The sequence below is a fragment of the Schistocerca gregaria genome, chromosome 1 (genome assembly GCF_023897955.1).
Source record: "Schistocerca gregaria isolate iqSchGreg1 chromosome 1, iqSchGreg1.2, whole genome shotgun sequence".
NCBI lineage: Eukaryota > Metazoa > Arthropoda > Insecta > Orthoptera > Acrididae > Schistocerca > Schistocerca gregaria.
In genome coordinates, this window is record NC_064920.1 from 542,853,795 (window position 1) to 542,880,103 (window position 26,309).

General features: G+C 43.4%; 1 protein-coding gene across 1 annotated transcript in view; it reads left to right on the forward strand.

The window, feature by feature from the left end:
• Nucleotides 1–21,867, forward strand: part of LOC126359214 (alpha-taxilin) — a 256,645-nt gene extending 234,778 nt beyond the window's left edge. Inside the window, exons 8-10 of the mRNA XM_050007614.1 lie at nucleotides 1,805–1,963; nucleotides 6,768–6,984; nucleotides 21,422–21,867. Coding sequence (XP_049863571.1) covers nucleotides 1,805–1,963; nucleotides 6,768–6,984; nucleotides 21,422–21,693 — 648 coding nt within the window. The 3' untranslated portion in view covers nucleotides 21,694–21,867. The remainder of the gene's footprint in view (nucleotides 1–1,804; nucleotides 1,964–6,767; nucleotides 6,985–21,421) is intronic.
• The last annotated feature ends 4,442 nt before the right edge of the window (nucleotides 21,868–26,309 follow it).

Genomic DNA, 26,309 nt, shown 5'->3' on the forward strand with positions numbered 1-26,309 from the left:
GTGTCGTCCGAACAGCAAGGTGCCAAGCCAAGATTGCTACCACGAGTTCACATAGTCGCTGGAGAAGCAGTGATGGAAATGGAAATGCCGTCTGGCTAGGGCCTCCCGTCAGGCAGACCGTTCGCCTGGTGCAAGTCTTTCGAGTTGACGCCACTTCGTCGACTTTCGTGTCGATGGAGATGAAATGATGATGAGGAGGACAACACAACACCCAGTACCTGAGCGGAGAAAATCTCCGACCCAGCTGGGAATCGAACCCGGACCGTTAGGTATGACATTCCGTCGCGCTGACCACTCAGCTACCAGGGGCGGACGACGCGTTGAATGAGCGACACCAGCTTAACCATGCTATATGCCACCGTATCAGCGTGCTTGCTTACGTCTGAGTGTAGTACCAGTCAGCCCAAGTCTACAGTCATCGCTGAAGACCACACCATCGTCTTTCTACCGACACAGCAGTGCGATGTTGTGATAAACAGAACTCTGCGTTATATTTTGTCCTGTATGAAGTGATACGTCAATGTCCAGCAATATATACACCATGTGCCTGGATGGCGCACAATCCAACTTGTGCACCATCTCTATAATGACATTATCGTCGACAGTTCATTAAACCCCAATCTCCTGTTGGTAAACTGTGATGGTGTAGCTGGCACATGGAAGGATTTACGGGTAATTTCTTGTGGGTGCCTTGCTAAAAATAGATCTTACACCGCAAGGAAGGTATAGCAAAGACAGTAAGGAACAGATCGAATAGTGTGTCCCATTCAGTGTGGCAACATAACTGACACCAGGGCAACGAGCTGTGCAATTTCCGCCCCCCCCCCCCCTCCCCTTTTGCTTATTTCCGCCCTTCCCCCCTTCCCTCTCCCTTTACGTTGCCGAAAATTCCCCATTTCTATGTAATCCTCATAGTTTCTTAGTCTGTTTACATGTTCAATGTGATCAACGTTGCAACAATTTCGTGATTCCTTTTTCATTTGTTAATCACTGAAAAACGGTAACAAACAAAACAAACCCAAAATAATGTCTATACTCAGTCCCTGTGTTCACTCACTTGGTACAACAAGAGTGGTACAATGTAGCAGCGAAAAACTAGAAAAAAAATCGTCTCAGTAGCAAGGACAGGTAGGTTTTATGGAACTTGCTCAACACGTTTCAATGCGAATTGCCTCAAGATTTCCTTTCATACATCTCTGCCCCGTTCCCTTTTAGTGCCCTCTGATTCATGCCCTTCTTCTTCTTCTTCTTCTTCTACTACTACTACTACTACTACTACTACTACCACTACCACTACCACTACCACCACCACCACCACCACCATTCTATTACTGCTACCACCACCATTACTTCTACCTTTACTTCCTGCTCCTCCTACTACTATCACTACTTCTACTTACCCTTCATCTTTTGTTTAGCCCTTCTTAAATTTTGTTACAATTGTGCTCTGGGCCCACGCTCGTGCTGACATAACTTGTAGTCGGCGAGAGAAGATCCCTGACAGTTACAGTGGACTTGGCGCAGCAGCGTCACGCGCCTACCTCAATCATCGCATAACGCGATCCTAAATGGCAACGGCACACTGTTGTCATAGCCTTACGCTCTACCATTTCTTTTTTTTTACCAGCAGGTGTTTGCGCTTTACTGTTGACAGCTGGCAACAGCACTGCCAACTGCTGGGGATAACCTCTCGCCGGTCTTACTGTAGTTAGGCCACTGGACCCATATGGTGAGTCGAGTTGAGGAGCCTGCCTGTTGTCCAGACAGGGAGAGGAGTCGCTGAGTGGGTTTGGCGGTGTTGCAGGACGTGATGAAGTACGAGGAGCAGGTGCACGCCATGGAACAGACGGAGGAGAACCTGCGCAGCCAGCTGGCGCTCTACGCCGAGAAGTTCGACGACTTCCAGACCGCGATGACGCGCAGCACTTCCGTCTTCAACAAGTTCAAGGAGGACATGGAGAAGGTGAGCGGAATCAGTCTGCCCTCGCAGCGTTTCTCGCGTCGTTAGGTCTGTCCACGGAAAGACCCATAAAATTTCGGTATACGAACAGATACCGGACCTAATTGGGGAGAAGAGACTGTTACAGCACAATTTGACTGAAAGAAGGCGAGGTGTAACCTCCTTGCACAGAAAATAATTCGAAGTAAACATCTTTACGAAATATTAATTTTGTCAGTATTAGCTCTAATAAATGTTCTTAAAGTTGGGTAGGTGTGACTCAGTTTGTTCAGAATAGTAAATGTTGACAAGAACTTTCGATGCTTCGCTGCAGATGATACCTCCTGTAAGTTTCTTAAGTGAAGACGGGCCAGAGAACACCGCTGTTCTCAAAAGATTTGAAAAGTCGGTTATTATTTCAGGTGTACAATTTATTACGCTACACAGTTATCTTAAGATCTTCCATCGTACTGGGCTCTCCACACGATTTCTCGCGCGCCTTATTCCCTCCAACAACTAATGTACTGTTGTGTATAGTAAACTGGCTAATGATAATTACAGAACTTGTTGATAATTACAAAAAATGTTATCATCCAGTGGTTACAATGGAAACGCATGAAATAAGAAACAATGACAATTACACTTCTATTGTTCTCATGGAAAAATGAGTGAAATGATGCGAGTAAACCATGCGGATTCCATTTGTATTAATTACACTGAAACTATATTATACCAAATATTCCTGCCACATTTCCTGTTCCAAATATCAGTATATATTTTTTCGCGTGAATAGAATTTTAATAAATACCGCAGCCAAAATAAACACTTTGTGTACATTATTAATCTGGTTGCGTTTTATGAATTACAATAAATATGTATCAATTAGATGGTATGTTGGCCTGCAGCGTAGTAAGCTGACAGCATGAGAAATCGTGTTTTTAAGGTTTCAAACTTTACAATATATTTCGCACATCTTTTGTTACTCGAGTGTTCGTAAATGAAAAGTCTTAACTGCAACTGAACGATTTGACAAGATATTCCTACCAACGGATGGAAGTAATATTAGTGAGTACTTCGACGTGAAGGTGTTTAAAATTGTTACGTAGCTCAAATCGCGAAATTGCTTTCATGGGTCCTACCTGATCAATTAACAGTTTATCATACACTCCAAATTAGCTTCGACATCGTAAGAAGAATGAGCTGTTACGTTTCAAAGGTATTGTTTGATCGGATACATTCAGAGGCATCAGTGAATAGATAGTTCGATGAGGGAAGTTTGGGGGTAAAAATTATAAAGGGAGACGAAGGCTTAGACTCCAGAAAAAAATTTGAAGCAGATGTAGTTGCAACAGTATGATAGTAATTAATATTTAGTTTCTGTTGATGGAAACACCTCACAGCTAACATGAACAACTTAAGCTCATAGCAACTGTTCATGAGGCTCGTGACTGAACGAATTTGTGTTTTTGTATAAGCCAATTTCAAAATTTCTCAGGTAACTTTTGGAGAATAAAGTAGTACGGTAACTTCTATCACGGAAATGGCAGGGAATCCTAGATAGTTACAAGCTACATCACAATATACACTCCTGGAAATTGAAATAAAAACACCGTGAATTCATTGTCCCAGGAAGGGGAAACTTTATTGACACATTCCTGGGGTCAGATACATCACATGATCACACTGACAGAACCACAGGCACATAGACACAGGCAACAGAGCATGCACAATGTCGGCACTAGTACAGTGTATATCCACCTTTCGCAGCAATGCAGGCTGCTATTCTCCCATGGAGACGATCATAGAGATGCTGGATGTAGTCCTGTGGAACGGCTTGCCATGCCATTTCCACCTGGCGCCTCAGTTGGACCAGCGTTCGTGCTGGACGTGCAGACCGCGTGAGACGACGCTTCATCCAGTCCCAAACATGCTCAATGGGGGACAGATCCGGAGATCTTGCTGGCCAGGGTAGTTGACTTACACCTTCTAGAGCACGTTGGGTGGCACGGGATACATGCGGACGTGCATTGTCCTGTTGAAACAGCAAGTTCCCTTGCCGGTCTAGGAATGGTAGAACGATGGGTTCGATGACGGTTTGGATGTACCGTGCACTATTCAGTGTCCCCTCGACGATCACCAGAGGTGTACGGCCAGTGTAGGAGATCGCCCCGCTCATCATGATGCCGGGTGTTGGCCCTGTGTGCCTTGGTCGTATGCAGTCCTGATTGTGGCGCTCACCTGCACGGCGCCAAACACGCATACGACCATCATTGGCACCAAGGCAGAAGCGACTCTCACCGCTGAAGACGACACGTCTCCATTCGTCCCTCCATTCACGCCTGTCGCGACACCACTGGAGGCGGGCTGCACGATGTTGGGGCGTGAGCGGAGGACGGCCTATCGGTGTGCGGGGCCGTAGCCCAGCTTCATAGAGACGGTTGCGAATGGTCCTCGCCGGTACCCCAGGAGCAACAGTGTCCCTAATTTGCTGGGAAGTGGCGGTGCGGTCCCCTACGGCACTGCGTAGGATCCTACGGTCTTGGCGTGCATCCGTGCGTCGCTGCGGTCCGGTCCCAGGTCGACGGGCACGTGCACCTTCCGCCGACCACTGGCGACAACATCGATGTACTGTGGAGACCTCACGCCCCACGTGTTGAGCAATTCGGCGGTACGTCCACCCGGCCTCCCGCATGCCCACTATACGCCCTCGCTCAAAGTCCGTCAACTGCACATACGGTTCACGTCCACGCTGTCGCGGCATGCTACCAGTGTTAAAGACTGCGATGGAGCTCCGCATGCCACGGCAAACTGGCTGACACTGACGGCGGCGGTGCACAAACGCTGCGCAGCTAGCGCTATTCGACGACCAACACCGCGGTTCCTGGTGTGTCCGCTGTGCCGTGCGTGTGATCATTGCTTGTACAGCCCTCTCGCAGTGTCCGGAGCAAGTATGGTGGGTCTGACACACCGGTGTCAATGTGTTCTTTTTTCCATTTCCAGGAGTGTAGTTTTCAGGCGGCCAGTTACAGGCTGTGACCAAAGCTGCTGCCAACGAAAAACCAGCCACATGTGGAACCAACAAACCACATGAGTTGAGTAAGGCAAGACAGAATCAGAAATACTCTCCACTGAGTGGAAGAAAAACAGGAAACAGCGTTCCTCAATTCACAAGCAGGTTTTGTGTTCATCGGAGGTGAGGGTATCATCTGGAGTGCCCCAGGGAAGTGTGGTAGGTCCACTGTTGTTTTCTATCTATATAAATGATCTTTTGGGTAGGGTGGATAGCAATGTGCAGCTGTTTGCTGATGATCCTGCGGTGTAAGGGAAGGTGTCGTCGTTGAGTGACTGTAAGAGGATACAAGATGACTTGGACAGGATTTGTGATTGGTGTAAAGAATGGCAGCTAACTCTAAATATGGATAAATGTAAATTAATGCAGATGAATAGGAAAAAGAATCTCGTAATGTTTGAATACTCCATTAGTAGTGTAGCGCTTGACACAGTCACGTCGATTAAATATTTGGGCGTAACATTGCAGAGCGATATGAAGTGGGACAAGCATGTAATGACAGTTGTGGGGAAGGCGCATAGTCATCTTAGAATTTTGGGAAGATGTGGTTCATTCTTGAGTACTGGTCGAGCGTTTGGGATCACTATCAGGTCGGATTGAGGGAGGACATAGAAGCAATTCAGAGGCGGGAAAGATAAGAGAGATTACAGCTCGTACAGAGGCATATAGACAGTCATTTTTCCCTCGTTCTGTTTGGGAGTGGAACAGGGAGGGAAGACGCTAGTTGTGGTACGAGGCACCCTCCGCCATGCACCCTGTAGTGAATTAAGGAGTATTTATGTAGATGTAGAATTTTCACGCCAGTACTACAAATGGATGTCCGTTAAGTGGCAGCAGGTGGCCTTTTCAGGTGGATCTCGTTTTTATGCTCGTTTGGAGAGATGACCATTGTCGTGTACGGCGTGAAACGCCTGATAGCAAACAAGGAAACACCCTGCAAAAATCGCCAGATCATTATGGCGTGGGGATTGTTTTTGTGTGATTCCCCGCGTGATATCATCATTCTGGAAGACATAATGGGTCACCAGAAGTATACATTAATCATTGGGCACCATGTAGATCTCTGAATGTAGTTTTTTTCCATCAGTACGATGACATCCATCAGCAGGACAACGCAACATGTCACACAGCTCATAGTGTACGTGCGCGGTTCGAAGAGCACCAGGATGAGTTTACCGTACTCCCTTGACTAACAAACTCCCCAGGTGGAAGCCCAATCGAGAAATTGTGAGACCACCACAATCAGGCTGTTCGTGTCATGGATCCTCACCCGAGAAACCTAGTGCAGCTGGCTGCGGCACTACAGTCGGGATAGCTCCACATCCCTGTGGGTACCTCCCAGAATCTCACTGCACGTCTTACAGTGATGCATGGTGCAAAATGTTGTAATTCGGGCTTTCGACAGGCGGTCACATTAATGTGACTGGATAGCATGTATTAACTATTTCTCAACTCTTTATTAGTAAAGACTGGATGATCGAAAATATTCACAGCTCGAAGGCCCTGATCTTTCCACTTGAAATAAATAAATAACCACTGATGTAAATAAATAATTATTACACGTATTATTATGTAAATTTCTATGTATATAATTACTATTACTATTATTATTAGTCGTATTTAAATCCGAAGATTCTGTTACAGTTAAAAGTGGGGCTCATATCATATTCTTTTGGTTTGAGGGGGGAGGACCTCCCCCCAAACCGAACCATGGACCACCGCAGATTGTTGAGCGGCAGCACTGTGGTTGCTTTGCAGATGAGCAAGAAGATCACGCAGCTGGAGAAGGAGACAGCGTCGTGGCGGAGCCGCTGGGAGAAGAGCCATGAGTCGCTCCAGCAGATGGCGGGCGAGCGGGACCAGCAGGGTCGGGAGCTGGAGCGCGTGACCCGGCAGTCGGCCCAGCTGGAGAAGCTGTGCCGCACGCTGCAGGCCGAGCGGCAGCTGCTCATGAGCCAGCTCGCCGCCGTCCCAGGTCAGGCCGCGCGGTCCAAGCTGAGGGTTTCCTATGTTGGGGGCCACTTACTCCGTACTATGTGGCACCGTTAGGGTGATTCCTACTTAAAAATTGAGCTACACCCAACTTCTGATCGATTCACTCTAACAAAGTTGTGTGTAATTTGGGCTCCATCGGAAAAGAAGGGATGCTCCTTCCACTTCGAAAGACAGGAAATCACATTAGAATCTAATTTATCTCAAAATCTATTGTTGAGTAGTAGCTGATTAACTAATACTAATATTACAGTCAAATACAAAAAAAAGAGAGAAAGAAAAGCACCACAAATTATCAGAACGGGTCAGGAATCGGTAGATGTAATGTACACGTGCAAATGAACAAATGATTACACTTTCAGAAAAATTTGATGATTATCCAAGAGAAAGAGCTTCACCAATTGAACAAGTCAATAATGCATTGGTTCACTTGTGACCATTAAGCAAGCAGTTATTCGGCAGGTCAGTTTTTGCGAGCCCTCCTAAGGGATATCATGCCGAATTTATCCAATTGGCGCGGGGAGGAGAGCCATTTCGAAACGTTCGCAACTGGAGAGAGATCCGGCTACCTCGTCGCTCGTGGCAAGGTTCGGTAACCACGAAGACGAGCGGGGGAAACTTGCGCTGTGTGTGGGCGGGCGATATCTTCTGAAATGGAATTCGAAATGGTAACAAAACGGGGCACAGAATATCGTCGACGTACCACTGTGCTCTATAGGTCCTGCGGATGACAACCGAAGGGATGCAGCTACGAAGCGAAATGGCACCCCGGATGCTCTCTCCTGGTCGTTGGTCCGGTCGGGTTAATATCCGACCGCTGTCCGATGCATCTCCAGACACGCATCCGACCTGCAACCGCATTAACTGGAGTAGAATTGTCGTCACTGGCGAGTCCCACTTCGAACTGAGCCCTGATGAGTAGCGAAGACGTGTCTGTAGACGCCCTGGACGGCCGTCGGATACCAACTTGAGTGTCGTCCGCCATAGAGCCCGACAACCGGCGCTGATGGTTTGGTGTACCATTTCATTTCATAGCAGGACCCCTTTGGTCGTAATCCAGGGCACCCTTACAGCATCCACATCCACAACTACATACATACTCCGCAAGCCACCTGACGGTGTGTGGCGGCGGGTACTTTGTGTATCTCTATCGGTTCTCCCTTATATTCCAGTCTCGTATTGTTCGTGGAAAGAAAGGTTGTCGGTATGCCTCTGTGTGGGCTCTAATCTCTCTGATTTTATCCTCATGGTCTCTTCGCGAGATATACGCAGGAGGGAGCAATATACTGCTTGACTCTTCGGTGAAGGTATGCTCTCGAAACTTCAACAAAAGCCCGTACCGAGCTGCTGAGCGTCTCTCTTGCAGAGATAAATGATTCTGTAACGAAGCGCGCTGCTCTCAGTTGGATCTCCTCTCTCTCTTCTATCAACCCTATCTGGTACGGATCCCACATCGGTGAGCCGTATTCAAGCATTGGGCGAACAAGTGTACTGTAACCTCCTTCCTTTGTTTTCGAATTGCATTTCCTTAGGATTCTTCCAGTGAATCTCAGTCTGGCATCTGCTTTACCGACGGTCAACTTTATATTATCATTCCATTTTAAATCACCCCTAATGCGTACTCCCAGATAATTTATGGAATTAACTGCTTCCAGTTGCTGACCTGCTATTTTGTAGCTAAATGATAAAGGACCTTTCTTTCTATGTATTCGCAGCAGATTACACTTCTCTACATTGAGATTCAGTCGCCATTCCCTGCACCATGCGTCAATTCGTTGAAGATCCTCCTGCATTTCACTACAATTTTCAATTGTTACAACCTCTCGATACACCACAGCATCATCTGCAAAAAGCCTCAGTGAACATCCGATGTTATCCACTAGGTCATTTATGTATATTGTGAATAGCAACGGTCCTACGACACTACCATGCGGCACACTTGAAATCACTCTCATTTCGGAAGACTTCTCTCCATTGAGAATGACATGCTGCGTTCTGTTATCTAGGAACTCTTCAATACAATCACACAATTAGTCTGATAGTCCATATGCTCTTACTTTGTTCATTAAACGAATGTGGGGAACTGTATCGAACGCCTTGCGGAAGTCAAGAAACACGGCATCTATCTGGGAACCCGTGTCTATCGCCCTCTGGGTCTCATGGACGAATAGCGCCAGTTGGGTTTCACACGATCGTCTTTTTCGAAACCCATGCTGATTCCTACAGAGTAGATTTCTATTCTCCATAGCCGTACATCGATGATATTGCGCGTTCTGTTGTGCTGCCCTTCATTGAAAACCATCTGAGGCTTACATTTCAGCAATGTCATGCGCGCTCTCACACAACGAGACTTTCTCTTGCTTGTCTTCGTGCTTGACAAACCCTACCTTGGCTGTCACTACCCCCACACCTCTCCACAACTGGGAACGTTTGGAGCATTGTAGGTGGGGCCATACAACCAGCTTGGGATTTTGACGACCTAACGCGCCAATTGGCCAGAATTTGGCGCGATGTCCCTCAGGAGGACATCCAACAACTGTCACTCATTGTCACGTCGAATAACAGCTTGTGTAAGGGGCAGAAGTGGACCTATGTGCTAGTGACTTGCTCAATTTGTGAACGTCTTTCTCTTCCATAAACCATCCAACTCTTCTGAAACTGCAATCGTTTGTTTCTCTGTGTATGTACATCACACTACCAGTTTCCGTCCCATTCGGATAATTCTTTCATGGCGCATCGTTGTGTTTTGTGTTAAAGCGAATCTTTAATTTTGTTATTGATGTCGATGTATTAGTCCATAAAACTTCTAGAGTGTATGAGAGGTGCTGGGATGGACAAGAATTTGTAATTCTTTAATTCTGACGAATTATGCATGAGAACGAGACATGCACTCGACCCCCTCCTTAGCTACCACCTAATTAATTATGAACACAACGGTAAGGAAAGGAAATGATGGTGGGCCCTGCTAGTTGGTAGAATAAGGAGTGCACACGCACAATAATTTAATAAAAATTGTAATGTACGCAGAGAAAAAAAGAACTTTATCATAATAAACAACAGGAAGTGGAATTCTACATATATCTACGAAACGATATGCGGATTAAATATTACAATGAGATTTATTAAACAGAACATTATCGACACAAACATTAGGTTAATGGATGGGGTACACTGAACTATTACGAGAATAAGAGTTGGCCCGAGAACAAGGGGCTCCTAGTATCTGTCATGCAATATGACGATAATGACTGGAGATCCTGATGAATCAAATTTACTCTCCCGACTATATTGCAGTATTGCGATTAGTAGTGAGAGCTCAAAAGGGATCACATGGAGAAACAAGTATGGTAGACTTGTAGCAAAGCGAGCAGCGCATGATGTTGAGGACTTCAGTATAAAATTGGTAGGTCCTACAACGCCAGAGCCGCCAAATACTTTACTAATCCTGAAATCTATAGCAGGTCGTCGGTAGGCAGCGTTCTGATGGTGTAGGCACCGACTTCTGCTGTGCAGCGACTCTGTTTCAACCCGAAGGCTGTCCAAGAATTCTACGTTCTGCCGAAAAAGTGCGACTAAGTCACAAGACCATCCTACTCCGATGAAGATCAGCTCCCAAATCCCCTACGCCCGCACGACGCAAGAGCGAAGCCAACATTACCCAACTCCCTACTATCATCGAAAACCGCAAATCAGCATTCAGTGCTCATTCCAAAATTCCCCCACACTATCTCAGAACATCATTCGCGCTAACAGCGACCGTTCCCTCCAATTTCGAGCGGGGCTTTAAAACGTCAACTAGCCTCAGACCACTCAAGCCTCTGCTATTCAGCTGAGGGCACTCAACTTGCTATTTGACTGGCCACGAAAATAACGTGCCTAGACCTTTCCATCCAACGCCAGACAGTCGCGCCCGGCAGGGCACGGTCCACAAATATTCTGAGAAACATGAGGACAATGCAGTCAGTCGGTGCCAGCAGTCTTCCTTCCGTATGCGCCGGAACAGTAAACACACAAACTGCGGCGACACTCACACGTCTCGTAGGTCGGTGCGCCCTGCGTAGAGTAGGGCGAAACTCGGCCGACGTCAGACGTTCCGCCAGGCGCTTCAGCTCCATTGATGTACGACTCCCTCACTGCTCGCGGAAGTGCGTTGTATACGGCGACGAGAGGGTGCTGAACCATACGATATGACCGCGGTATGGGACGACAGCCATCTTGTACATATGGCCGAAACATGCAGAACAGCTTTGTCCACAGTGTTGATTTCATGTGGAGCACTGAAATGGCTGTGGGCATGTCTGGAACGGTTCAGCGCCGTCTGCTGAAAGCTGGTTTATTATTATTATAGTATCTGACGGCGATTGGAATTTCCGCATAGCCAAAGTATCGACAGGGGAAACACGCCAGAGCTACTCGGCCACCAGACTACAACCACAGCTTGCGCTCGCGCAGGACGAAGCCACGATGCCGAGCTCGTGAGGTGCCGCCACCATCTTACGAGTGTTCACTGCTAAACGCTGCAGCCCGGCTATTACTGGCCCCTCCCTCCCTCTCTAGTTATTGAAGCTTTTAGCTATGAGCCGTTGAATAGCACAGATTTGACCTTGCCTGATTTACGTTCGAATTTTGGATTGCTCTCTGGATTGTTATGTGCGCTGAAGACGACTTTCCTACGTTCTGGAATTGTTTTAGTTATTCGTTCACTTCATGATCTCCTCAGTAATTTATCTTTTAGACCGCGTGCTTTGTTCCACTGGTCTCTGTGCCACCATAAGTGTGTGTGTTCTTCCTACATAGAGTCGAATCGGATGGTGATGATTAGTGATTTAGGGCGCTAAATGGCATCATAAGCGCTCCTGAGGCTGAACTACTGGCACGTTTGCCATCTGCGTCGGCTTCTGCTCACCAGAAACCATCAATGACACAGACTGCAATGCAACAGTGGACGCCGCCACTGGCGTGCCGAATAGTAAAATTTCGCGTTTTCGGACGAGTCCTGTTTCAACATGTTCTACGGTGACGGTCGCATACGTGTTAGACTCGAACGCAGTCGAGCAGACTGCACTGCTGAGCGACGTAACGAACAAATGTCATGCTTGAGGGTTTCGGGCGCCGTTGGCAATAACATTCAATCATTTCTCCTGGTTATTTAGGACAATCAGAACAGTAGCCACTAGATCCGAGAGGTCTTAGTGTCAAAGTCACTGCCCCTCTTTGTCAGCTCCACATTCCATATTTCTGCAGGAAATGGCTGTCTCACACGTAGTGAGGAGTACGCAAGCTTTGTTCGAAGAACGACGGGTACCACTGCTTTCCTACGTTCGCCTGACTCCTCGTCCATGGAACAACTCTGGGATATAGTCGATCGGCAACTTGTTCGTCCTGATCCTCCTGCAATTACTGTTGATGCGTTATGGACGCGCCTACAAACCGTATGGCAGTGTGTTCCCAGGAAAATGTACAGGCCATCTTTGGTTCCAGCAGCACGCAGCAGTTTCACACCGTACTGAGCTCTTGTGGTCAAAGTGTGTATACAGGGTGTAAACGATAACTGTTTACAGCATAAAACAATGATGCAGGAGGCGAACATTTTGATATTCTTATGGTCTATGAAGCAGGAAAACGACTTCAATTTGACCCACAAAAACCACCTAAGCTACAGCCCAAGATTTTGAATGTTCCCTGTTCTCTTACGCTACCGGCTTACGTCAATCAGATTTTCGAAATTTTATTTAATTAACGTTAGTAATCTAAACTTTTTCATTATGGTAACCAACCGTCCAAGACTTTAAAATACTTTACGCAGAAACTAATTACGTTTACAGTTCAATCGAAACTACACCATATGAAACGTCACCTTTGAACAATTTATACACGACTGTGCTTAAACTGACACACAATAGTTTTTAGCGCAACGCAATCTGACTTTCAATAATCCCTACAAAAGCATGTCCCTATACCTTTCACAAATCACTTACCTCACAAAAATCTTCGTTACTCGAACTACTGCTATACAGCGAGCGCCACTACTGCCAGCTAAATAAAAGATTCAAACTACAGAAGTCACTAACTACTGATAGGCATAGTTAGCAAATGAAAGATTTTAATACAGAACAAACAATGTATTTACCTTAATAGTCATAATGTATATAGCAGTTCATGACAACCAGTCTTACAAATTTCAGAACTCCGCCATCTCTCTCCCCACGTCCACCACTGCTGGCGGCTCACCTCCAACTGCGCAACGCTACGCGCTATTAACATCCAGCTGCCGCTGCCCAACACTACAATGGCAGACAACAATGCAAACCAGCTACAGACTGCACACAGCACAGCCAGTGATTTTCTTACAGAGCGCTACGTGGCGTTAGCGTTACCAATAAAAAAAAAACCTAAACATCCTACATACATAGCCCCCATGCTCCCCACACAAAAAAATTTACAAATTGTTTTGGGCAGTGGCCAATACAGACATGAATAATTTTTTCATAATTACAATAACAAAGAAATCAATTGCACACACTTATCGATACAATGTTGGTCAAAAGCTAAAATTTTCTCACAGTCCATAAAGACAGTCCTGATCATTCATCAAAGTAAAATTGGTGTGTTTTTCTCAAAGTGTGAGTAGTAAAAGAAAATGCAGACGGAAGTAGTGGATTTCCATGCAGTCTTGAAGAAGCAGCGTTGTCCTTCCAACGGAAAGACAGTGCTGACTCTTGACATGCAGACAGGTAATGGGCCACAACAGAGCAAACCCACAACAGAGTCAGTCGAAGTTTTGAAGAATATTGGTAGGTAGGTCAACACAGAGTAGACCCATTGTAGTCCTGGTAGAGATTATGGTATTGGTGGGCCACCAGAGGTGCAGACCCACTGCAGTTCTTGTAGAAATAATGGTATTGGTGAGTCATCAAAGGCGTAGACCCACTTCAGTCCTTGTAGAGATAGCCAACAGCCATCTGTTGCGACTGTGCAGGTGCACAATCACCATCGAAGAGTCTTGCGGAGAATATAGCAAGTCCATGAACCACCACTTGTCCACTCACAAAGTTTTTGGAATTGTCCTTAGAACCAGCAATGCTGTTAACCAGTCCCTTGCTGAATTATTAACACACGTGCAAACACTATCAGTTCTTCTTCTCACATATTATCCATATACTACGACCAACAGAAACGTGTGCAGTGAAATGTAACTTACAAGTTACTTAATTTGGTGAACTGGTGTCAATTACAATTTTATAACATAAGAATACAATAACAAAGGTACAAAATACATCTTTAAAGAACATAACAATACAGATAACATTTGCAGTAGTACAGGCTTTACAAAATAATCGAAATAGCAAATACATCAGTGTTACAAAAATTACCACATAAGTACATACATAAAAGATCAGAATAACTTTTGAAACCTCAACTTCACAGATGAGCATTAGAACAAAACAGAATAAATAATGTGTAAACATCTTTATGAAATAAAAAACATGTTATTAATGCAAATTATTTTTGAGGATAACAGTATTCCTCATCATAGTGAATGTAGCTTAGTATTATAAGAGAAAAAATTCTATGAAACAGTACACAGAGACAGGAAGAAAACAAATACACAAGGGTACACAAACGCATAGTGGGATAACAGAAGGGGAAAGGGCAGGGTTTGTTTTCAGTGTAACATTTGGTACTGCAGTCCACCCCAAAACTTCATTCCATAGATCGTCCCTCTTATTTCAACGTTTGCTCAAGCCAAAAAAAAAAAAACCCTATCCAAGCATGCTTTTTGTATTTATATGTTCACATATTTCTTACCTCATTATTTATTTTCCAGTATCTTACCTCATCATTTATTTCCAAGAAAATCCTACCTACACCTGCTTTCTGTACATTTTTTGTATAACCTCTCAGTGCATTTCTTCCAATTCATCGCAACCCATTCTTTTATATAGGCTACCCCCTCTTAAGCTAACTTAAATCTACTGAGCTCAGATGCTAAACTAAGGGACGAGGCAATGCAGCAGCACAAAACAATTAATACAAACAGCAATAACAAAAAAAAAAATAGAAATTGGCAAAGCAAGCAGCAGTAAATGTAATAATTTATATCTAAACTTGACAAACCCACAAGCAGAAAATAATATTACCCCACCAATACCATTATTTCTACAAGGACTACAGTGGGTCTACACCTTTGATGACCCACCAATACCATTATTTCTACAAGGTCTGCAGTGGGTCTGCACCTCTGGTGGCCCACCAATAGTAATCTCTACCAGGACTACAGTGGGTCTGCTCTGTGATGACCTACCTACCGATAGTGTTCAACGTCGACTGACTCTGCTGTGGCCCATTACCTGTCTGCATGTCGAGAGTCAGCACTTTCTTGCGTTGGAAGGACAACACTACTTCTTCAAGACTGCTTAGAAATCCACTACTTCCAAGTGCAATTTCTTTTATTGCTCAGACTTTGAAAAAAACACTGCAATTTTACTGTGATGAACGATCAGGACTGTCTTTATGGACTGTGAGAAAATTTTAGCTTCTGACCAACATCGGGATCGGTTGGTAGAACATGTTTTGAGGCATCAAGGGATCACAAATTTAGCATTGGAGGGCAGCGTGGAGGGTAAAAATCGTAGAGGGAGACCGAGAGATTAGTACACTAAGCAGATTCAGGAGGATGTAGGTTGCAGTAGGAACTGGGGGATGAAGAAGCTTGCACAGGATAGAGTAGCATGGAGAGCTGCATCAAACCAGTCTCAGGACTGAGGACAACAACAACAACAACCAACATTGTATCAATAAGTGTGTGCATTTGATATCTTTGTTATAGTAATTATGAAAAATTTTATCAAATCATTATTGGCCACTGCCCAAAACAATTTGTAAAATTTTTTTTGTGGGGAGCATGGGGGCTATGTAAGTAGGCTGTTTAGGTTTATTTATTGGTAACGCCACATAGCGCTCTGTATGAAAAATCACTGGCTGTGCTGTGCGCAGTCTGTGGCTAGTTTGCATTGTTGTCTGCCATTGTAGTGTCGGGCAGCGGCAGCTGGATGCTAACAGCGCGTAGTGTTGCGCTGTTGGAGGTGAGCCGCCAGCAGTGGTGGACGTGGGGAGAGAGATGGCGAAGTTTTGAAATCTGTAAGAATTGGTGTCATGAACTGCTATATATATTATGACTATTAAGGTAAATACATTGTTTGTCCTATATTAGAATCATTCATTTGCTAACTATACCTATCAGTAGTTAGTGACTTCCATAGTTTGAATCTTTTAGTTAGCTGGCAGTAGTGGCGCTCGCTGTATTGCAGTAGTTCGAGTAACGAAGATTTTTGTGAGGTAAGTGATATGTGAAACATATAGGTTAAAGTTAGTCAGGGTCATTCTTTTGTAGGGATTACTGAAAGTCAGATTGCGTTGCGCTAAAAATATTGTGTGTCAGTTTAAGCACAGTCGTGTATAAATTTTACAAAGGGGACATTTCAACCTTAACAAGCACAGAAGTTCCTTATTAAGAAAGGCTGAGAAACAAAAAGGCTTGGTTTTTAATTTTACGTAGTTAAAATCTAAAAAAAGTTAAGGACGATTTTAGGGACAAAAAGAAATGTAAAACGGTTAAGAGTGACAAAACCGCCGAGGGGAAAAAATGGTTTAAATGGCTCTGAGCACTATGGGACTTAACATCTGAGGTCATCAGCCCCCTAGAACTTAGAACTACTTAAACCTAACTAACCTAAGGACATCACACACATCCATGCCCGAGGCAGGATTCGAACCTGCGACCGTAGCAGTCTCGCGGTTCCGGACTGTAGCGCGTAGAACCGCACGGCCACCGCGGCCGGCCGAGGTGAAAAGGGCGAAAGAATATTGAAAATCACGTGCAGTGCGCATGCGGAGTAGCTTAGGTGGCTTTTGAAGCGCAGTTTGACGTTGTTTCCCACCTTAATAGACGAACCTGTCTCCTTGTTGGTCTCTTATTTCCCCTACATCAATGTGGGACGTAGTAAATTGTCATCGTTTGCATTCTGTACAGTACTGTGATTGAAATCATTTGACTGTTCTCATGTAACTAATCTGTGAAATAAATTTCATTGTAATGGGATATTTCCCTCATGGTGCTGCAATTTTCACTAGTGATAACATTGGTATAGTGTTCTTGGGGTAAATAGGAGGAGAGTATAACAACTTCTTCTCAAAAAGTCTTATTCTTTGATAAAATCTCTCGTAACGCTGTGGAAAGTTGTTTACAATATTTAGATACATCCTGAAGCACATACTGTTTCTTTTGCAAATTATTTGTCGTAATCCTATACAATTTTTTGACGTATCTCAGCTGCTTAAACTTTCAGTTTAATAACTGGCGCCCACAGATCTCCAACGTATGCCACTTTTTTTATTTTATTTATTTATTTATCCATCCGTAGACAATCAGGATTGTATGGATGTTGTCAACATGAGTATATACAATAGGTACACAAATTTATAATTGTCACAATCGTAATTCATGAATATTATAACAAGATGCATTTCTAAACCACTTAATGACCCAGTTGCTAATTTTTACATATTTCTATGCATTCACATCATCTCAAGTAATCGTTGACAGTATAAAAGCACTTTTCCGAGAGATATTTTTTTAGCGATTTCCTCAGGTTATCTATTTTGCTTATGTCTTTCATCCCTTGTGGAAGTTTATTGTAGAATTTAATTCCATTATATAACATGCTATTTTGAGTTTTTGATTTGTTTTTCCTATAGAGATGTAAGTGTTGTCTGTGTCTGGTGTCATGTGCATGTATGGAACTGTTTATCGGGAACTGGTCAATGTGTTTTTTATGTATATTACTGTCTGCAAAATGTATTCAGACGGAACTGTCAATATACCCAAAGATTTAAATAACTCTGTGCAATGGGATCTACTGCTACTTTTTGTTATGATTCGTACGGCCCGTTTTTGCAACTTAAATATTTTTTGTCTGTTCTGCTCTGTTGATCCCCAGAAGGTTATGCCATAACTAATTATAGAGTGAACATACGCAAAATATGCAGTTCTAGTACACCGGCTACTACACACTGAATTTATAATCCTAAGTGCATAGCATGCTGAAGCTATTCGCTTTCCAAGTACCGCAGTGTGCTTGGTCCAATTTAGTTCAGAGTCGACATGCATGCCTAAAAATTTTGTTGATGGTACACATTCTGTGTGCTCGTCATTAACTTTTAGCTTGCTACTGTTCGGTTTTCTGTTTAAGTGGAAGCTAATACTGTTGGTTTTTTACATTTAGGTTAATTTATTAGTCTCTATCCATTGGCATACATGCTTAAGTGTTTCCTCAGCTTTTTCATTGAGTGCACTTGGCGACTCAGCTTTGATTAGGATGTTACTGTCATCAGCAAACAGTACTGATTCACCATGTTTGACACTTTGTGGAAAATCGTTTATGTATATTAAAAAGAGGATTGGGCCCAGCACACTTCCTTGCGGGACTCCTATGTTGATGTATTCTGGGTTTTTAAGGTGTGAAAAGGTGTGATTGGAGTTGGTTTGAGTGATCTCCACCTGTTGGACCCTGTTTTGCAGGTATGAATGAAACCACATGTTTGTTACTCCTCTTACTCCTAGTGCATTTAGTTTGTTTAGCAAAATTGTGTGGTCTACCGTGTCAAATGCTTTGGTCAAATCAAGGAAGATCCCTGTTATGTGGTCTCCTTTGTCTAGTGCTTCGAGGATAACATTTGAGAAGTGAGCTACAGCTGAATTTGAGCTTTTGCCAGCCCGGAAACCAAATTGCTCTTTACTCAGAAGATTGAACTTTGTTAAGTACCCCATGAGCCTGTTTTTCATTATGGTCTCTATGACTTTTGAAAAGGATGACAGTAATGAGATTGGTCTGTAGTTTTCTATGATTTCTGGGTCACCTTTCTTATATATAGGTAGGATTTTTGCATGCTTTAGTATTTCTGGGAAGCAACCCATGGAGAAGGATTCATTGATGATGTGCACTAATGGGTCTTTGATGTTGTCTATGCAGTCCTTCAGTAAGCACACAGGTATTTCATCTATGCCTGCTGAATTTTTACATTTTAGGTTACTCACAACATTGGATACTTCTTCTGCTGTGGTTGGTCGTAGCATCATTGTGTGTGCTATTTTGTTCAGAGTTTGTGATTGCTTTGTTTTGTTGAACTTCTGTTGCAGTCTGGTAGCTATGTTACTGAAATATTGATTGGCAAAGTTTGCTAGTTTTTTGGGATCATTTATTTTGGTATCATTGTGCTGAAACTGTATGTTTACTGGCTTTAATTTTTTCCTATTAGTTTCTTGTTTGATGATTTTCCATGCTGCTTTGATTTTATTACTGGCTTTTTCTATAAATTTGTCATTTTGGTACCTTTTAGCCACTAACAATACTTTTCTATAGATCTTTCTGTATCTATGATAATAGTTATGAAATGCTGAATCATTACGGTAGTTTTTCATTGAGCTGAGGTGCTTGAGCGTTTCAGCAGATTTCCTTATCCCATTGGTTACCCAGCTGTTGTTGTTGCATGATTTAGTGATTCTTAGAACTTTAGGGAACACTTCTTCAAACCTGAATTTAAATACTGACAGGAACTTTGAAAACTTCCCATTTATAGTAGGTTCTCTGTACACTTCCTCCCATGTTTCACTGTTAAGTAGTGCAGCAAATAGAGCTCTTTTTGACTTAGAGAAAACCCTACTGTACCTGTGTATTTTAGTGTTATTATCTAATTCTATACCCAATTTTAATAACTGACTGTAATGGTCTGCGATGCCAAGGTCATCTATGACAACGTCACATCTATCTTTCTCTATGTCTGTTAGCATATGGTCAATACTTGAAGCTGAATGTCTGGTTATCCTAGTGGCAGTGTTAATTAATGGTGATACACCATAGGCATACATAATGTTCAGAAAATTATTGTACAACATATCTGGGTTCATTATGTTAATGTTTAGATCTCCACAAATGATAATTTTGCCTTTGGGGCTGGAGACCATATCTAATGCTTGGGTTAACTTTGTAGTGAATGTGTCTATGTCACCACTGGGAGCACGATAAATACATAGTACTGTTAGTCTTTGGAATACATCTAGGTTTTTTATATCTAAAGCAGATATTTCTATGTGTTTATCTTCACTTAATGCCATGACGTCATTCCTAATTTTATACATAATCCCCTCTTTCATGTATATGCATGATCCACCACATTTCATAGCGTTTCTACTGTAATGACAGGCTAGAATGTATGAATGTAGTGCTACATTTGATAATTCTGAACCGTTACACCAATGTTCTGTTAAGCGAACAAGTGAGCTGTCAATAGACTGCAGTTCCACTTCTAATTGTTGCACTTTGTTTCTTATGCATTGCATATTTTGGTGGAAGATCTGTCTTAAGGAAAATGTCTCTCAAATCAAATCCTGTAAAAACTGTTCAACCCCATAATTTATACTTTTTTATATTTGATTTACTGTTACTTGAATCCGTGTTAATATTTTCGCCCTATAGTTGTACACCCAGTTCGATGCATCGACGATTTTAATTTTTATTCAGGGGGCTAATTACGATCAGTGGTGGTCACAGCTTCAGATCAGGAGACAGGTTACGTCAATGATTTCTCAGTTTTGCTGAGTCACAGCCTGGTACAAAAGTTTTGAAAGAATATCGAAGTGCAAATACGGTGCTCTGGCCTCAGAAGCGGCGCACACTCGTGCTTCGACACACACACTGACAGGGAAAATGCGTTCTCTTTTTGCGGTCAAAAATTAAATTCATCATTCAACATAAAGATTTCCAAGCAATAAATAACTTTCCCATGGAGCGGGATGTGTTGGATAAGTCCGGCGGAGTGGCCATCCATATTCCCGAAATTCAGGTCCATTAGATTTCTGTCTGTGGGGACATGGGAGAGGCAACTACGTATGCGATGGAGATCGGAAATCTTATTCCGATGAACTGAGATGAACCGGGTAACACCCACCATAAACGTGGTAGACCACACGCTGAGCACATCGGTACCCTTTCTGTATTTTCAGTTGCATTTGTTTTATTCTACACGAAATGTGCCAGAAACAGAGGATGAATAGCACTGTGCTTAAGTGCCAGACAGAATTGTTTTTCCTATTGCATCAAAGATGGATGCTTACAAAATAGCCACCAAGTTGGTAATACAGTCTCACCATGTTTTTCCCCCTCTACCACCTCGTACTACTTCACACTAAATTTCTGTATAACCACCTGTTCTTGTTTTAAGGTCGTCTTACACAAATGGATCACCCTGTAAATTGACTTAAACTATCAAAAAGGAGCTGTACAACTAACCACCTCATTGCTGCTCCAGACCTCTTACAGAATTGAAGTGCTTCCCGCTGATACCTCTTCTGCTCTTTGCAGGTATGTCTGATTCAGCTGACCCCGTTCCAGAGGTCAACATGGAGGCTGCGTCGGAGGGCAACATGGACCCTGTCGCAGAGAGCAGCATGAACGCTGTCTCGGGGGACAAAGTGGAGACTGCCCAGGAGGGTAACATGGAAGCTGTCCAGGAGGGAAATGTTGAGACTGTTCCAGGCTGCAACGTAAAGGCTGTTCCGGATGCCAAAACGGTGTCAGTACCGGATAGCAGCAGTGAAGGAAAGACGAGCGGCGGCGAAGACATCGACCAGTGAAGGACCGCGTGGCCACTGGAGAGAGAAAAAGTGACGAGCGCGTGTGGCGCTGTCGTCGCACCGTTTTGTCGCCCGCGCTTTGTCTACGACTCTGTATCCAATGTACTTTGTAATGTACTATATCTAAATTATTCAGTACACTATGTATAGTCTAATAAAATTACTACGAAACGACTTTCTCGAATTAATACCGAAATACGGCAGCGTAAGGTAAGTATCAAAGACATTTCCAGAATGAGATTTTCACTCTGCAGCGGAGTGTGCGTTGATATGAAACTTCCAGGCAGATTAAAACTATGTGCCCGACCGAGACTCGAGCTCGGGACATTTGACTTTCGCGGGCAAGTGCTCTACCACTTGAGCTACCGAAGCACGACTCATGCCCGGTACTCACAGCTTTACTTCTGCCAGTATCTCGTCTCCTACCTTCCAAACTTCACAGAAGATCTTCTGCGAACCTTGCAGAACACTTGCCCGTGAAAGTCAAAGGTCCCGAGTTCGAGTCTCGGTCGGGCACACAGTTTTAATCTGCCAGGAAGTTTCATATCAAAGACATGTTTACGCTGCCAATCACTGTGAAGTGCGTGGCAGAGCGTACTTTTCTCTTTCCATATCTTAAGATTTCGGCCCGTTCCATTCGAGAAGGTTAGTGGGAAGAGTGGATCCCTGTGTACATTACAGCGAGTCGTTTTTTGCCTGATTTGGTCTACGGAACAGGCATGTTGTGAAGGATGAATAATAATCGCAGTTTCTGCCCGGAAAGCCGCATCCCGAATCTTTCTGAAGAGGTTCCCACGAGATGAAAGGCATCTTCCTTGAAGTGCGTTTACACATGTGCGCCTTTGCTAGTCCCACACGCATATTCTGGCACGCATGGAGGTGAGTGCCTCTTGGTCAATATGAGTGCGTGAGTGAGTGAGTCCATTCACACCTACAGAGGATCAAGCACTCTACTCCAATGTCCAAGGTGCAGCTGCAGGTTAAATGCGACCTTGTGCGTGACCACTGGACAGTGAGCAGCTAGCTGTGCCGGCGATGTGCACCAGCTAGGCTGCAGCATAAACATGTCCTCAAAAAGCCAGGCTTATTGTCAGAAACAAAACACTTGCTGGATTCTTAGCATACGCAAGGAACAGGTCTAGAATATTCAAATATGTGCCGACGGAGTGACAGAGCGGTTCTAGGCGCTACAGTCAGAAACCGCGCGACCGCTACGGTCGCAGGTTCGAATCCTGCCTCGGGCATGGATGTGTGTGATGTCCTTGGGTTAGTTAGGTTTAAGTAGTTCTAAGTACTAAGGGACTGATGACCTCGGAAGTTAAGTCCCATAGTGCTCAGAGCCAATAGTCAAATATGTGTGTTCATATTCGGATTAAAATTACTTGATGATTGATACTTCACGCGTTGCAGCTGGTTTCCTCCAATCAGAACATTCAAAGACACGCCCGAGCCGCTCGGCATTGCCAAACTGCCACAACATTTAGTCAACTCACTTCCAATTTCTTGTCTGGCTCTCTTTCTTTATGAGTTTGGATCCCGAATCCTGAGTATGGGCCTTTTATTTCCTATTTCATCATGCAAAAAAAAGAGCACTTCCCGTATGCAGCAAACAAAACAATACTGGATTCTTCCGCGCAAGACGCGATTCAGCGTCACATATACTGTTGTTACAATCTCAGAGATCGGCTTACATTGTATAAGCTCCACACGACAGTGTGTGAAGCTGAATTTTTGAAGACTGCATTAATGGTTGCGACTGGATCACCGGAGTCAAAAGTGTAAGTTTTCTGTAGTACAAAACCGTTGCGCAGTTGTTGCGTATAAACCTGTTATGAAGAAGGTCGCCTGTTCGAATCTTATCACATGCTCGATTTTTTTGTTTCTTAGTCTAATAAAAGGACTTTGGTTGTTATTTTTATTCATTAATTGGTTTAAAAGTATTTATTTCTAATACATTGCTGCATTACTTTAATCGATGTGTTGATTTTATTTGCTCTTATTTTTCCTCCTATCATTCTTTTCTTGTTTGTAATGTGCTTCTTCTGCCTATAATATGTGACTAGGTGCCAGCAAGGCCTGCTCATCGGTTGGTTACGTGGGAGCTCGTGTCAACGGTGTGAAGATATTCTGAGCTAATCAATGCAAGCGAGAAATTAGTTTGCTTTTCCCGCTTAAACTGAAATTTTTCTGCCTGGAATTTGCTCGTTGTAACGCCCCAAGGAAAGAAAACCCCAATTAACACACTTTGTGGAAACTTAAAGTAGGGAAGTGAGTCATCTTGACAGTGACGGCAACTATTGACCATAAAATCTAAACTGGTAATATTTTGATGAACACCTGTATTATTCAAATATTGAGAACAGCATACGAAAAGGCGAGTAAAAGGAAACGATTATCATAGATACTTTATCAAACATCCATAGAATAAATTCAAAATCATATTAACGAAGGTTAAATCCAAGGAAGTAATTCAGTCAAAGATAACGTTTACCATGGACGAGAGTTGTGACCGCATCGTAAAGGAAATTCAATGCGACTACAATGCAACTCGGATATGGAAATCTTAAGTTAGTTCCTCTTGAGTCGCTCTAGAGTACTTTTGGCGATGTTGTCTGGATGCAAACGCTATTAGATTGCTTCAGTTTTGGAGGTTTGATAATTCGTGAGATAGAGATTAAGTATTGCTCAGTCATTCGACCGAAGAAAGTTAATCTTTACCGTTCTCAACTCGACGATATAGTAAGACGAGTGTTAGACTTCAGTTGAGTGATATTTGTTTTATCGGAGTTAGCCTTCGTACTGATGAACAGTTACAAACCTTGAAAGCAATGGATCAACGACAGAAAAACAATTCGTAGTCATGTGTAGGACACAATAAAACGAAGACACGAAGAAAGACAAGTACGCCGATTAGTCAAAGTTGTCGTCAGCTTCGCGATTACTGAACTGAACAGAGTTTAATCTTGAATGACACATCGGTGTGCGTGTGTTGTAGGGACAAACAATTAATTATAGAAAGAACAATAAAATCTGAGTCAAAAGATAAATCTGAAGTGTCGCATAACTCATTAAATGGACAATACAGTGTATATTAATGGAAGTTGATAGACTCTTCAAACATTTTAAGTGACTAAGTGAGTATATGAATAATGGACAGTGAAAAGTGATTAGTTTAAACCAGTATTACGGCGGATCAAAAAAACATTTACTCCAACATAAGTTACCTTTGGAGTTACGTCGGACTGTTTTTAATAACTGCCGGCCGCGGTGCTCTAGCGGCTCTAGGCGATCAATCCGGAACCACGCGACTGCTACGGTCGCAGGTTCGAATCCTGCCTCGGGCATGGATGTGTATGGTGTCCTTAGGTTAGTTAGGTTTCAGTAGTTCTAAGTTCTAGGGGACTGATGACCACAGCAGTTGAGTCCCATAGTGCTCAGAGCCATTTGAACCATTTTGTTAATAACTTGATGTAGCAACGGCATAGCAACGGAATAGTAGACAGCAAAATTTCATCCTCGCTATGTATGATGCGAAAAACGACCGTAGTGAAGATATCAAGAGTCAAAATTTTATTTCATCGCGGAACTAACCGGGTATAAAAATAAAAATAAACGATTGCAGTTTTCCAGTTCGCATAAGCTGATAAGACTGTTCCGGACAGATAACACAATATTTCTAAACCACGCTAGGAATTGTGTTCTTACGAGAGTTACAGATGCTGTTCCAAGTCATACCGACGGGGACAAACATCGTTATGAGTCGCGTCTCCTCCCGGAGAGTGAAGGAGGAGGGAAGTCACACCGTAGAGGTTAGCTTTAACCGCCTGAGCAAAGCGATCGTGATTTTAGTTCTGACACAGATTGTTGGCTGTCGTTTTCTCGGATACATTGCGTACCACGAGGTTGTGGTTAGGTTAGACATGAGTTTAACCCTAAAACACAAACGTTCTTAAGTTACCTAATGCTACAAACGTTCGTAATTTTTACGACATAACAAAAAGTAAGCAAAATTTGGTAAGATATTTTATTGTTTGTTAACTACCACTAATAAACAATACAGGCCACAGTCTATAATCAAAGAAACAATAGTTTTTGACACCAATGAGAACATCATTTCGAACAATTAGTGCATAATTGCGATCGATGCTCTATGCGAAATGCGTTACAACAAACAGCACAAAACGTTGTTGTCATTCTTCTTTTTTTTCGACGGACGTACGTGGCAGATAATTCTCCTCGGGGCAGATGATACTCCAGCATTTCCACCAATGTTGTCACGATAGGGGTTAGATTCCAAAGAGAGACTGTATAGCGAGGCGCAGGCCATTTGACTTGGTAGGCGTAGCCTGCCTTGCATCCATGGTGAGAGTAGCTCAACACTCAGTCTCATTAGGAAGTTTGTCCTCGTTAGAACATTCTCCTTTTTACGGGTGGTGTTGTGAACGTGGATTACCTGCATATTGACAAACATAATGTTCAAAATTCCGTAAATGACACACAAAGGCCAGCGTTTGGTCTTCCGGATGCAAGAAATGTTGTGAGACATCTGGCCTAATGAATCAACGCCACCTTTTGTGTTGTTGTAACAATGTCTCATCTTAGTTTTCTTAGTTACT